The sequence below is a fragment of the Xiphophorus hellerii genome, chromosome 5 (assembly GCF_003331165.1).
Source record: "Xiphophorus hellerii strain 12219 chromosome 5, Xiphophorus_hellerii-4.1, whole genome shotgun sequence".
Lineage (NCBI taxonomy): Eukaryota > Metazoa > Chordata > Actinopteri > Cyprinodontiformes > Poeciliidae > Xiphophorus > Xiphophorus hellerii.
The window spans coordinates 22,419,459-22,432,967 of NC_045676.1; the positions used below are offsets into that span (position 1 = coordinate 22,419,459).

At 38.3% G+C, this 13,509-nt stretch overlaps 1 protein-coding gene across 1 annotated transcript in view; it reads left to right on the forward strand.

The window, feature by feature from the left end:
* The window catches only part of gnav1 (guanine nucleotide binding protein (G protein) alpha v1), a 32,537-nt gene that overhangs the window by 14,974 nt on the left and 4,054 nt on the right, over nt 1-13,509 (forward strand). Inside the window, exons 6-9 of the mRNA XM_032562799.1 lie at nt 2,286-2,414; nt 9,617-9,746; nt 9,994-10,065; nt 12,991-13,078. Coding sequence (XP_032418690.1) covers nt 2,286-2,414; nt 9,617-9,746; nt 9,994-10,065; nt 12,991-13,078 — 419 coding nt within the window. The remainder of the gene's footprint in view (nt 1-2,285; nt 2,415-9,616; nt 9,747-9,993; nt 10,066-12,990; nt 13,079-13,509) is intronic.

The following is a 13,509-nucleotide window of genomic DNA, read 5'->3' on the forward strand; positions in this document are numbered from 1 at the left end:
CTGGAAAAGTGTGGAGAAGGATAATGGAAGACATTTCATGAATCAACAGGCAGAACAGCATTTAACACAGGACGAATTATTAGGGCCAACAGTAAATATACAGGGTTAACCCCAGAAAACTTGCTAAGCCCAGTGGGTGGGTGGTAGGACAGTCACTCATCCAGCAGCCCTCCGTGTTTTTGAGTCTAAAATGGTTAAAGTTTACAGGAAATTTGAAAATATCACTTGATAATTATGTGTTATGTGTTTGGAAGATTAATATCTGAACACCAACTATAACGTCTTAAAAAATGCTAGCATTTAAAAAAAAACTAAAATAAATAAGCAATGCTTATCCTGGTTGGAGTACAAGTAAAGCCTGGTGGCTTATAATACACTGAGAGAAACCCTAATATATCACCAGAGTTTTTTACACACAGGCTTTTACTCATCTGTGCTGTTTTTAAGTGTGACTACAGAATATTTTATTTTTCACACTATTTTTTGGAGTCACCTATTTTCTAACATGGAATCAAATAATCATATGCATTTAAGAATAATAAATATATAAGGAAGTATACAAAAAAAGCACATTTTAGAGGTTTATTAAATGACAATAATGACATTTCTGGGCCCATCTGTGCATCTCAATAGTTCATTTAACCTTCATGTATGATGACTTATTATTTCCCAGGAAGATGGTAACAGAAATCAGGCTGAGCATTTATGAAGTGAATAAATTCATTTTGATGGATGAATTTTAGGAGCTGCTCATCTAAAAAATGTTTATTATCGCAGGCAAAAACGTGCTCTTTAACAAACTAAACATCTTTAACATCTTTAACAAACTAAACATCTTTAACAAACTAAACATCTTTAACAAACTAAACATCTTTAACGTCTTTAATAAACTAAACATCTTTAACATCTTTAACAAACTAAACATCTTTAACATCTTTAATAAACTAAACATCTTTAACATCTTTAACAAACTAAACATCTTTAACATCTTTAATAAACTAAACATCTTTAACATCTTTAATAAACTAAACATCTTTAACATCTTTAACAAACTAAACATCTTTAACATCTTTAACAAACTAAACATCTTTAACAAACTAAACATCTTTAACATCTTTAATAAACTAAACATCTTTAATAAACTAAACATCTTTAATAAACTAAACATCTTTAACAAACTAAACATCTTTAACAAACTAAACATCTTTAACAAACTAAACATCTTTAATAAACTAAACATATTTAATAAACTAAACATCTTTAATAAACTAAACATATTTAATAAACTAAACATCTTTAATAAACTAAACATCTTTAATAAACTAAACATCTTTAACATCTTTAACAAACTAAACATCTTTAACATCTTTAATAAACTAAACATCTTTAACAAACTAAACATCTTTAACATCTTTAATAAACTAAACATCTTTAACAAACTAAACATCTTTAACATCTTTAATAAACTAAACATCTTTAATAAACTAAACATCTTATAACTAAACATCTTTAACAAACTAAACATCTTTAACATCTTTAATAAACTAAACATCTTTAATAAACTAAACATCTTTAATAAACTAAACATATTTAATAAACTAAACATCTTTAATAAACTAAACATCTTTAATAAACTAAACATCTTTAATAAACTAAACATCTTTAATAAACTAAACATCTTTAATAAACTAAACATCTTTAATAAACTAAACATATTTAATAAACTAAACATCTTTAATAAACTAAACATCTTTAATAAACTAAACATCTCTCTGACACCCGAAGTGTTTCTCAGATCAACAGAAGTAGCAAACAAACTCGAGTGTCTTTTCTTTCTTCCCTTTTAAAGCAGCAGGACGTCTGTCTTTGTCCAAGAAACTGATCCAGGATGACTAGCTGAGAATGTCACAGTCAGTTCACATAGGTGGAGATGCCTCTGTGTGTGTGTGTGTAAAAAGACCAGATCTTACCGAGTGTGTGTACTCGCTCATGATACAGTCGATCACGGCGGCTTGTGTTAGCAGCTAATCAGTGTTTGGAAGCTTAGCCTGAGTGTGTTTATTATGGTAAACGACTCTGAATATTCATCGTGATGAGCCCCCAGGGGGGATCCCGCCTTATCATCCACACCCAACCCACTAACTGGCAGCCGACACGACCGGGACAAACACAATGCGCCGATGACTGATTCCTCGTTTGATCTCCAGTTTGACTGCAAGTTGTTTTCCTCGTCGCCCTTCGTTCTTTTTAACCTTTTTTCTTCTTCTTCTTCTCTCTCCGCTCAGTTTCTTTGAGAACATGAGCCGCCTCACGTCTGCAGACTACGTGCCCACAGAGACGGACGTCCTCCGAGTGCGGCTGAGGACGACGGGCGTGATAGAGACCCAGTTTAAAGTCAACCACCTGACTTTCAGGTAGAGGCCCTCTCTGCTCCACCTTTCTCCACTTCTCCGCCTGCAGCTCTCTCTTATCTCAGTCCACGGCCTGGAGATTAGCCCGAGACGTGACGCCGAGACTCAATATGTCAAAATGAATATTAGTCGTCGTTTTTGAGGGGAGCGGCGGGTCGCTCTTATCAGGGCCGCAGCGCAGATCTTGTTCATCGGTGTTCGATGAGCTGCTCCCACATCGTCATACTTCATCACAAACTAACCCTAACCCACTGATCAACCCAGGTTTTCTGTTCAAATTAGGGCTGAAATCATTAATCGAATGAATCCTGACTAATGGATTATTCAGATAATCGTCAGTTAATTTAGTAATCAAAAAAAAAAAAAAGAACAATAACTTTGTGACCACATGATCCCCAACTTCACAAAAAACCCATTAAATCTGGTGCTTTGTTATTCTGAGACAGTTTGTTGTAACTGGGCTGGTCACGACAGCACATTTTGCCAGACGATAAATTATTGAGGTAAACAATAATAATGTTATTTTGAGACAATTTTCAAGTAATACAATGCTAACCATGGAAGAACACATGCTTAAAGATCAGTAAACTTTATTCTGATGAATATTTAAACATTGGAATTGGAAGACATTTTAAATATCCAAAATAAATAAACAAAACAACAGAAACAACAAATAAAATGAATTCTGCAGTCTCTGTAGACAAAATTGTCTTTCAAAAAAGGGATAGTTGAGATGAGAGCACCAGACTGAAGACCTGTTTTGGTAGAAAGAGAGAGAAAAAAGAAAAACAATAAATCAAGCAAATTAAAATGATTGAGTTTGTTTTAGTGTAATTGATTTATTTTTTATTTTGACAGGCCCAGTTGTAACTAATTCTTTAGTTAAACTTGTAGAAAAACAGAAATTTGATTTCAGTCCCAACAGAGGGATTATCGCAGAGCGTCTGCGTCTCCAGAGTCCTGATCTTTACTATCTCTTTAAAACTTCACACTCATATATTTTCTTGCAAAAGAAACTTTTTCTTTGGTAAACAGAACACTGGAGAACAGATTTTTGGGATTTTTCTGTCCACTTTCCTTGATTATTTCTAAGAACGCTCCACACAATAGTCTGCAATGGTCTCTGCAATACAGAGACCGGACTGAAGGAAAGAGGGGAAAATGCCATAAAACGAAAACTTTGAAAGCATTACAAAGGTTTGAAAATCTTGTAGTTTCTGAGTTCGGAGCCAGAAAAGTCAAATGAAACGTCAGCCAAATCCAGAAAGTCTAACTTGGAAAGATGAAGCTCATGTCACAATCACAAATTTTAATGTGTTTTATTGACATTTGTTGTGATATACAACAAAGGTTACAAGTACAAGTACACCATAATTGTGAAGGGAAGTGATCTATTTTTTTTAACAAATGCCTTTGCACTTGTATGCATGCACAAAGCAAACTTTAAAAAAAAAATCCAATCAAATCAAATGCAGCCCAAACTCGTCTGTTTTTCTCTGCGTGCTAGCGTCCCGTGGCATTGTGCTTCTCGTCATATTCAGTAAAATCTGATTACTTCTCCCCTGTTTCTAAGTTTCTCTCTCCTCCGTCCTGCCGCAGAGCGAACCTCTTTCATCCTGATCTGACGCTACACTCGCCGTGAAGCGGTGACAGTAAATATCATTACCTCTGCTTTTCAGACGGCCTCTGCTTTGCATATAAACGCAGCAGAGAGCCGATCTGTCAGCCGGCGACTCCGCTCTGGGCCGCTCGTGTGACACCTAGACGCTTATTTTAGATCTGTGGCTGGCTTGTGGGACATCTGAGTTGACAGGAAAATTTCACGCCCCGGAAAAAGTTTTGGCAACATTGAAACACCTTAAAAGCTAATGGATCTGTCATCTGGTGCAGACAGACGCCGATTTTCCCTGGCAGTTTTACTGACTGCGTCACTCAGGTGCCGCTCTCTGACTTATTTACTTTATTCTGGATGTTTCCTGTTGAACGCCATCGGTGTGACGGTGTCAGGTCGGAGCCAGAGGAAGTCTCAGGTGGATCCTCTCCCCACTTCCTCTTTTCTTATCTGCTTGAGAAGATAAATAATTGGGTCTAGATATTTGACATGCAGCAGCTCGAGTGTTTGTGTCAGGCTCTGTGTGCATATCTGCGCGCAGGTTGATGTGCAAGAAGATCTAGCCCTCGGGTTTGATGAGTAGCTTTACATAAATTAATGTAATTATATCAAACTGAGCCCTCAAATGGGTTTTAAAGGGATTTGGAGAGCTGGTTTCTGTTCGTCAGGCATGGAGAGAGGTTTTATTGCTCTTTGAGATTCGGAGCTGAAAAGTTTTTGCTTTCAAGGCATCCGCAGCAGTTTAATGGAAACACTTTCCCTGCTCTGGTTTCATATTGTGAGAATTAGGGCCGAGTTCACGCCGAGCATTCTGCGTCTGGATCCGTCTTATTGCCTCGTATGCTGAAGGTTTCTCGTCGGCGTGAACATCTGCGCCCAGCACTCCTTCTCCTGCAGCTTTAAGAGCAATCTCAGCGCTTACTGAGATTGCTGTCTGAGCTCTAGATGATTTCGTCTCTTGTTGTTGCATGTAAGGTGGTTTTCGATTGATCTGTTGGCCCGGCGTCCCGCTCATACCAACGTTTATCGGTATGAGCGTCTATGAAAGTCTAAATCTCATTTGAATTACAAAAGAGTTTTAATTTCAGACACTGAAAAGCTCATTTGGAGGTGATTCAGACGCCTCATTGAGCATTTTCCAATTCAGATAAAATACTGTACTTTTGCCGTTTTAGAAACACCAGCAAAGCATGAATACAATTTAACAAACTGAATAAAATAAAACCATCCAGTCCAGTTTTTCACAATATGCATAGAAACAATAAAAAAGGGAAGAAATGCATTCTTAAAACCGAATGTTGACAAAAAAACCCCAAAAAACAACAAAAAGTTGTGATGACTAAATCATATGATAAAGGAGTTTGTGTCAGCAGATATTGATGAATGTAAATTAAAGTATTGATATTTTTCTGAGAGACTGAGGATGCTGACTGATGGTGCAGCTTGATTGGTAAATCGTTTTAGCTTCTGATGAGGCTGTCTGTGTTCACAAGTCAGATGTTTATTCTGCTGCTTCTTCTGTCATTCGACGTCTTTGGAAATGAAGAAGTTTCATGGGTTGACTTTTTGTCATCATTCTTTTGTTTCTAGACATTCTTACCCTTCGTTTCTTTGTATATATCTTTCTTTCTCTCCTTCTTCCTCCCTTTCTTTTTTTCATACATGTCAGAAGTCGCCAGTTCTTGCACGTAAGCGATTTGATTGGCTGCAGACCGCCTTCATCGATCGGCCCGTGTCATCCGACGCAAGACAAATCCATAGTTCCATGATCGAACCTCGAGGTCCAGACATTTTGTTTCCAGTTGTGGTCTAATTGCGGTTCAGAAAGCGTTAACTGGACGGGGAAACTCAACGAACAAAAGTACCGAGAAATTTCAGCGGAACTGGCAGCCTAAGGGTCCGGCACGAAATGACATCATTGGCGTGTCGAGCAGGTTCACGCCCGTATTTACGCTCCACATAGCGAGCAGCACACCGCCGATGGAGACACACAAAAACTCAGAACTGGACCTGAACTAAACCAGCTGGAGTCAGACTTGAGAACGGAGAAGGAGGTTTAGTTGCACGTGATTTTATTTAGGGGTGTCAGAGTGAAGGGGACTGAATACAAATACATGCCACACTTTTCAGAGTTTTATTTTGAAATTTTTTGAACCCTTAGACCTTTGCCGTATCTTTGTCATGGAAACGTAAAGCTTTGTGTTGTGAAGCAGTTAGACCGCATTTAACCCATTAGCTGCTGATATGTGTGTGTGTGTGGGGGTGTGTGGGGGTGTGTGTGTGTGTGTGTGTGTGTGCAGACAAGTACAGTATGACTCTATGGGATCACATCAACATTAACACTGAAGACTGTTTTTATTTAGACTTACGTGACTTGAATGATTTATCACCATTTTATGTTTTACGGTGATCCTACATTAGTCATCAAAGTTTAATCTGCCATTAATCATGAAGCTGCATAACAAAAACAGACGGCCTGTTTTCAGCCACAACGTCGCTTCACTGCAGCATTACATTAAATATATATAAAAATATAAAAAAATTTTTTTATAGATGTAGATATATAGATTTATATATGCAGATATATGCGTAACCCTCCAGGACCTCTGGACTTTTTTATTTATATGTACTTAGTTTGTGAAATTTATGGCAATTATGTAAATGGCCTAAAATTTGGTCTGATTTTGTGTTTTCTTTCTTTATATTTTCTTATGTGGTTTGTAAACTTTGCCTTTTAAACTCAGAACTATCTGTGTCTTTTAGGGATTTTTTTGTACTTTTTCATAATGTTGCAATAAGTTTACACAAAAAAAAGGCAAATAAAGTTGCTGCCATTTTTCGACTCTTTCATGTTCACAAAATAGAATCCACTATTAAACAATCTTTTTTAAATTTGTGAGTATTTATGGACGGGGAGTACTGAAGTTAAAGAAAGTATTCTTTAAAAAAAAATAGACAGAAATAAATGCACATGATATTTCTACATCAATCTTTAAAATGTTTAATGTATAAAGGAGAAATTCATTTACAAACTTTGCACATAAATTCATTTGAATCGTCATAGGTGCCAAAGTTTGCAAACATTTTTATTCCTATTGAAAAAGGAGGGATAGGGAGATTTTTTCACTAAAGCTGTCAATTAAAGGGTTAAAGTTGAGAAAATGTATAAATATTATTTATGTATGGTCAGAACTAAAAATATCCTCCATGTCTTTGTGTTTCACATGTGAGTGTGTGTGGTTCGGTTAGCAGCACAGAGTTTGCGTTTGACCTTTGACCTGTAGCTGTAATAGGGATCTTCTCTGCATCATTAACATGAGGCTGTCTGATAATTACAATTAGTTCCCTGCAGATGAGGCTGAGCATCGTGGGTCATGAATAACAGGAGCCGGGGGGACGGGTGGAGGCGGAGGGTGGAGGGAGGCTGATGAACTAGAAGGTGTTTAAAAATATTCAAATAAAAATAACACACATAATCTGCAGATTATTTGTAATTTTGGTAATTTGACAAAATCGATCACTTTATTGATGTTTCTAAATACTTTGATCAGAATTGACATGAAAAAATTACAACCTTTCCTTAAGTTTCTGATCTCATTTGATGAGGTCGTGAGTCCGGATGGATGGACGGAAGGATAGATGGATGGACGGATTCACTTTTTCAGTAATTATTCACATCTGTAAAACACCGATGTTAAATCACAGACTCTTCCAGGCCTCATAAACGCCTCCTTAGTTTTATGTTTTTGTTGTTGTTGGGATTTTTTTGTTGCCATATTTCAACATTCCTTACCCAAAACCTGGGATCCTTCATCGGAAATGCAACACAGATGAATTTCTACTTATGTGGAAAATGAGGAGGCTGTTTATGAATTTGACACAGACTTCATCCCTCGCTCATCACTTCAGGTGAGAGCTGACTGGTGACATCACTGGTGACATCACTGAGGTTTTATCTGTTGTTGGAAGATAATCTCTAACTCTATAAACTGCTAGACGTAGTTCTGATGTCAGCTCAGGTCTGTCTGCTGTTTGTGTTAATCATCTAAACTGATGGCAGATGTCAGACTAGAAGCATCTTCTTGTTTCTGGTTTGTTTTGAATAATATTGAGAAAAAACCCCTGAGATTTAAAAGTAGCGTTATTAAAGGGGAGGTGAACGAGTCTTTGATGACACATCGGCGTTTTGCCTGTCTTCCATCTCAGTGGAAAATTTCCATTATAATCTGACATTTATGCTGCGCTCCCTTTCCTGTGCGCTTCCCTTGTTGCGTTTCCACATGTTCATTTCCCCTCTCAATAAAGCGTGGCGCTACCTCCACAGACACTCGACAAGGAAGGTGGGCGATGACACATCTGGCTCTGGAAATGGGTGAAGAGGGACGGATGCGTCTTTCCCCCCCTTTCCGTTTGCGTGCCTGCATTCCTGCCGTCTTTTTGTTTCATCCTTCTGGAGAACGTTGACCTTTTTCGCTCCTCGTGCTGCTGCCACGTTGCGAAAATCGAAGAGGGTATTAAGGGCGCGGACTCTGCCGGCAGACGTGTGTGGCACCGTGTGTGATGCTTTGGAAAATTTCAGACTCTCATCTCAAACCAAAACAATGTGTTTGTTGATCAGGATTCAATTTCTGCTGCCAGCTGCAGCCTGAAAAGGAGTCTGAGTAACAATGAAACGTCATTTCATAAAACCCAAACAAGGCCTTCTTTGAAGACTTTCTCCAATTAACAATCAATGCAATGTGCCTCAGAAGAAGGCAGGTGCAATCATGTGGATCCCATCACATGTTTGCTTTTTTCTTCCCAAATATGTCACCATCTTCTCGTCTGCAGGTTTTAGCCTCCATGACAGCTGACTGAACAATACAGCAGAAAGAGAGAAAAAACAAACTAAAATAGGGCAAACTATATCAGTTCCTTTTTCCCAAAGAGCCCGATAAAATTAACTGTTCGTGCCAAAAATATGTTTTTATAATCTTTACTTTAGTGTGTAGCTAATGTTTGATTTGGGACTATGGATGTGACTTTTAATCTACCTGTGTTTTGCTTAAAAATGCATCTAATTCTGTCATTTCAGTCTGGTTATAGGGCTGCGTTTACACTCTGGGAGGCTTAAACATATCAGATTGATCAAAAAACAAAAATAGATTAAATCTGTAAGAGGGAAATAATTAAATTTTCTCATGTTGTGTTGCTATTTATTTTATTCACCTAAAATAAATACATTAGGGGTGTTTCGATACAACTTTCTCACTTCTGATACAATACCTTTGACTATTGACTGATGCCAATATCGATCCAATACGATATTACCACAAATCAGACATACTTTTACTACTTATTTTGTAGTGTGGAATGACTGAAAAGGCTTAATCTAGTGATAAAACCAGATCAAGCAAAGATCAGTAGTCAACAATGACAGGTATGAGAACAACTGAGCCATTTTTGGCTGATTCGGGACTGATTCCTGATATCAATATCGGATCAGGACAACACTAAAATACATTCCTAAACGATTGTGCGTAGAGCTGCTTACAGAAACAAAAAGCTGCTCATCAGTCACCTCCGCATGTTGCGTCTGCTCTGTTTGTTTCAGGATGTACGACGTTGGAGGTCAGAGAACCGAACGCAGGAAGTGGATCAGCTGTTTCGAGGACGTCCGAGCGGTCCTGTTTGTCGTGGCTCTCAGCGGATACGACATGACTCTGGTGGAAGACCCCTCAGTGGTACGAGGTTTCACACATCACTCCGAGTCAGACGACAACGCTGCACAATCAGCAAAAAAACCCCAAACCAAAACAAAAAAAAACATGTTTTGACTCATTTTGTTTAAATTCTCTTGGAACTTTAAAGTGTCTGACTGAACAGTCAAACATTTTGATTCGCATGTTTTCTTCACAGTATTAAAGTGACTTGAATCCAATTTTATTTTATTTGAAGCGCTGTTTCATGTGTTTTGTCTTCTCCCTGCAGAACCGCCTTCAGGAGAGCATGAAACTTTTCTCCTCCATCTGCAACAACGTCTTCTTCCGCAGCACCTCCATGGTAAGCCGTTCATCACTTCCTCCACCTCAGCAGAACCAAACCTAAGCTGTGGCGGAGAACGACTGAAAAGGATTTATTCTGTTTTTAACAGACACTGTTAGTGGAGTCTGGAGCTCCATAACAAAAGAGCTATTGCTCAATATTTATTCATCATAGTCATGCTTTTTCATAAGCGTCTTTGTCTTTCTGGATGGGAAAGAGAAATCATTTTAAACCTATAGTATCATGTCCGTTTTACTTTGTGAACTCCTTCAATCATACTGTAGCTGTGGGAAAAACACAGCACACTCAATTTTAATTCTAAAATGATTGAAATCCAGCCTCACGTTTACAAAAACACACACCTGAATCTGCGTACCCGGGATGAGCAGCGGCTAGATGCTGCTGTGAAGGTCCTTGAGTCAGAAAATTCCTGCTTCGGATGTGTGTGTCAACTAACCCTGTCGCAATAATCAATTATTAATCGCATGATTGTTTTAGATTTGTAAAATATCTTCCACTAGTGTCGAGTGTTCTGTAATAAAATAAAGTTTATTGGTCTTTGAGAAGCTGAACTTGTATAAGTAAGCCTCAAAACAACAATTTTATTGTTTATTGTAATAATTTATGTGACAATTTATCATCCAGGACAATTTGTTATTGCTGTATAATCTGTTATTGCTAATGTTAAAACAATTCGAAATGACATCAGAAATGACCTAATGAAGCAACTGTTGCTGGAAATGTTGTAAGACGCCAAACAAACAAATTCAAGTCCATCGGTCTACACTGAGTTAAATTATTCACAAGTACAAGAATATTCAAGGCTGTTGCAAATCCTAGCAGACTCACCAAACAATTAGATCAGATTGATCAGATTAGATCAGATTAGATCTGAGGCTTCGATGCACAGGCTGGCACAGCTGCACTTTACCTTTCAATCCTGTCATGCTGCTGATAAGCCAACAAAAATTCAGACTTTGTTTCCTCCTTCACACTTAATGCTGAAACTGATGGTGGAGATGCAGAAACATTCCTGAATATTCAGGGAAATCCTGCAGTTTGTGAGAATACGTACATTTTAGTACAGATGTGAACAACATGGCAGTATCGCTGTGATAAGATGGCAGAGGAAACCGCAGAGAAAAAGACCTTTACTGTCCTGACCAGCTGAGAAAGGGGCTTTAGCTTGGTTTTATTAGAGTTTATGACAGTCATAGGTTTGGATTGTGGGTGAGAAGCAGAGTACCAGGACTAGGAATGGAAGCTATCAATTGATTAATTAATCTTAAACTGATTGATCGATCGACTAACAATTAATCAATAAGCGGTCATTCTCCCTTATGCAGCCCGGCTGAATGAGCGCTACTAAGGTGAAACGTGTCAAAACAGAACCACATGCAGTTCATTTTGCATCCTAGAACGGACTTTGTTTGGACCGTTTCTCTTTCCCGTTCTGGGATATCTCCGCCATCTTTGCTTCTGCATCAACTGGCTCTGCTTCATGATGACCAGCAGCACCCTCTGCTGGATGGCGGCCAAACTACCGCGCTAAAATTAGGTTTAAGCGGATGTTATTAGTTAATCGATTGGAACTAATTTTGATCTGGTAAAACATTTATTGAAAATTGTTCAGTTGTTTGTATCCCTAAAATCCACACATATATACAGGAAGAAACTCCAGACAAAACAACAAAGGAACTACGCCACTCACTGTATTTCATTTTGCCGTCAGATTTATTCACATTGGACCCAGTATTAGAAGAACTCAGAGTTTAACTCATGTCGGCTCAGATCCAATCCAACGAGTCAAGACAGCATCCAGGGCCACCAGGATCCACCTGAACTAAACTTCTACAAGTTCTTCTTCAACAGACCGGACAGGAAAATGCTGTTTGATAAATCCTGTTTCCTCACCACTAATTGAAAAGCTTGTTGTATTTAAGTTCATCTTTGTCAAGGTGACATTTTTTCCCCTCTCTTCCAGCTTCCTGTGTGTAATAACATTAAAACTTCACAGCAATGAGCTCACAGACTCAAGTTATATTTAAAGCCCACTTAGGGCAACTTCTGAGAACTCTCCTGTGTTTTCCAGCAACCTTTCACCGCTAACACGGTTTTCATTAGTTCAGGTTAATCTGTGTGGAAACAAAGACATATTCAAAGCTCAAAAATAAAACGTCACTGTGTTGATTACTTTCTAATCGCATCACAGGCACATAGTTTTACACGTTTCCTCCTGCAGAAAACTAAGTTTTTCTTTTATCTATTTTTTTAGTCATACATACTCATTTAAAGCTTCATTACAGCCGAATGGGCAATTAAAATGCCTGCGTGTGACGTGTTTATGTGCCGGCTTTGTGTGTGGGGCCGCACATTACGGCGGCTAACAGGCTCATTAAATAAAACTGTTTAATGATATGTGTTTTTTTTTTTCTTATGTGGCAGGATAATTTGTAACCTCCACCTCAATTAACTCGTCACTGTGGCTGGTCAGTGATAATTACACACCTAGGTGTTGCTCCGCATCCTGTTTATTGAAAATCTGCTCTACCTTATCGCTCCTTTGTTATCATCCAGGGGATTTTTTCTGGTTTTGTTTGACTTTGTGATCAGACAAGCGGGGAAAAGGCAGAACAAAGTCACAGTTTTAATTGGTTGGGTACAAAGCCTTAAGTACCAGGACGGTGTTTTCCTGAGACGACGAGCAGAGATGCAGATTTATGGACGCGGTCGCTCAGCCGCTGGCTGATCACGTTCACATGATGCATGACTCCAGTCAGGTGCCGTTATTACCTAATCTCATATCAATACAGCTATTGATTTTTGGGTGAATCTTTCTAAGTGACAGTAAATCTGCCTGTTATTCCAGATGGCATTCTGCAAATCAACGTTTTCTCAGTTCCTGTGCTTCCAGCCGACTTTCTCTGTTTGTTGTTGTTGCAGATTTTATTCATGAACAAGATAGACCTTTTCCAAGACAAGATCTTACACACAGGACGGCATCTGCGCTTATATTTGCCCCAGTTTAAAGGTAGGACGGATCCCTATGCATTCATGTGAACAGCACCTGCACAATGTTTGACCAAAAATAGATGTTTCTAATGTCATTGACCTCTATGACCTGTGTGACATGAATCATTGAAAAAGCAGCGAAAAGGTTTTTCATGGAACCGTTACCAGAAAACGTACATTTGGTCAAATTTATATTACTTACGTCAGCGTCTGCAGTTCCTTTTGAGGCATAATGTTAAGTTCACACTAAAAGCCTCCAGTTTCTGCTGTATTATTCTAATAACCCCATACAAGAATAACGTGAAAATTCAAAGGTGGAGCAGAACATTAGCTATGTGATAGTTATTGAGTCCTGCCTGATCAAAACTTATTAAGAATCATTTTCCTGTTGGAAAATCCAGCTGGGTCAAAGTCTCAACCATCCATAGTGGTGATTGTTTGTCAAACCAA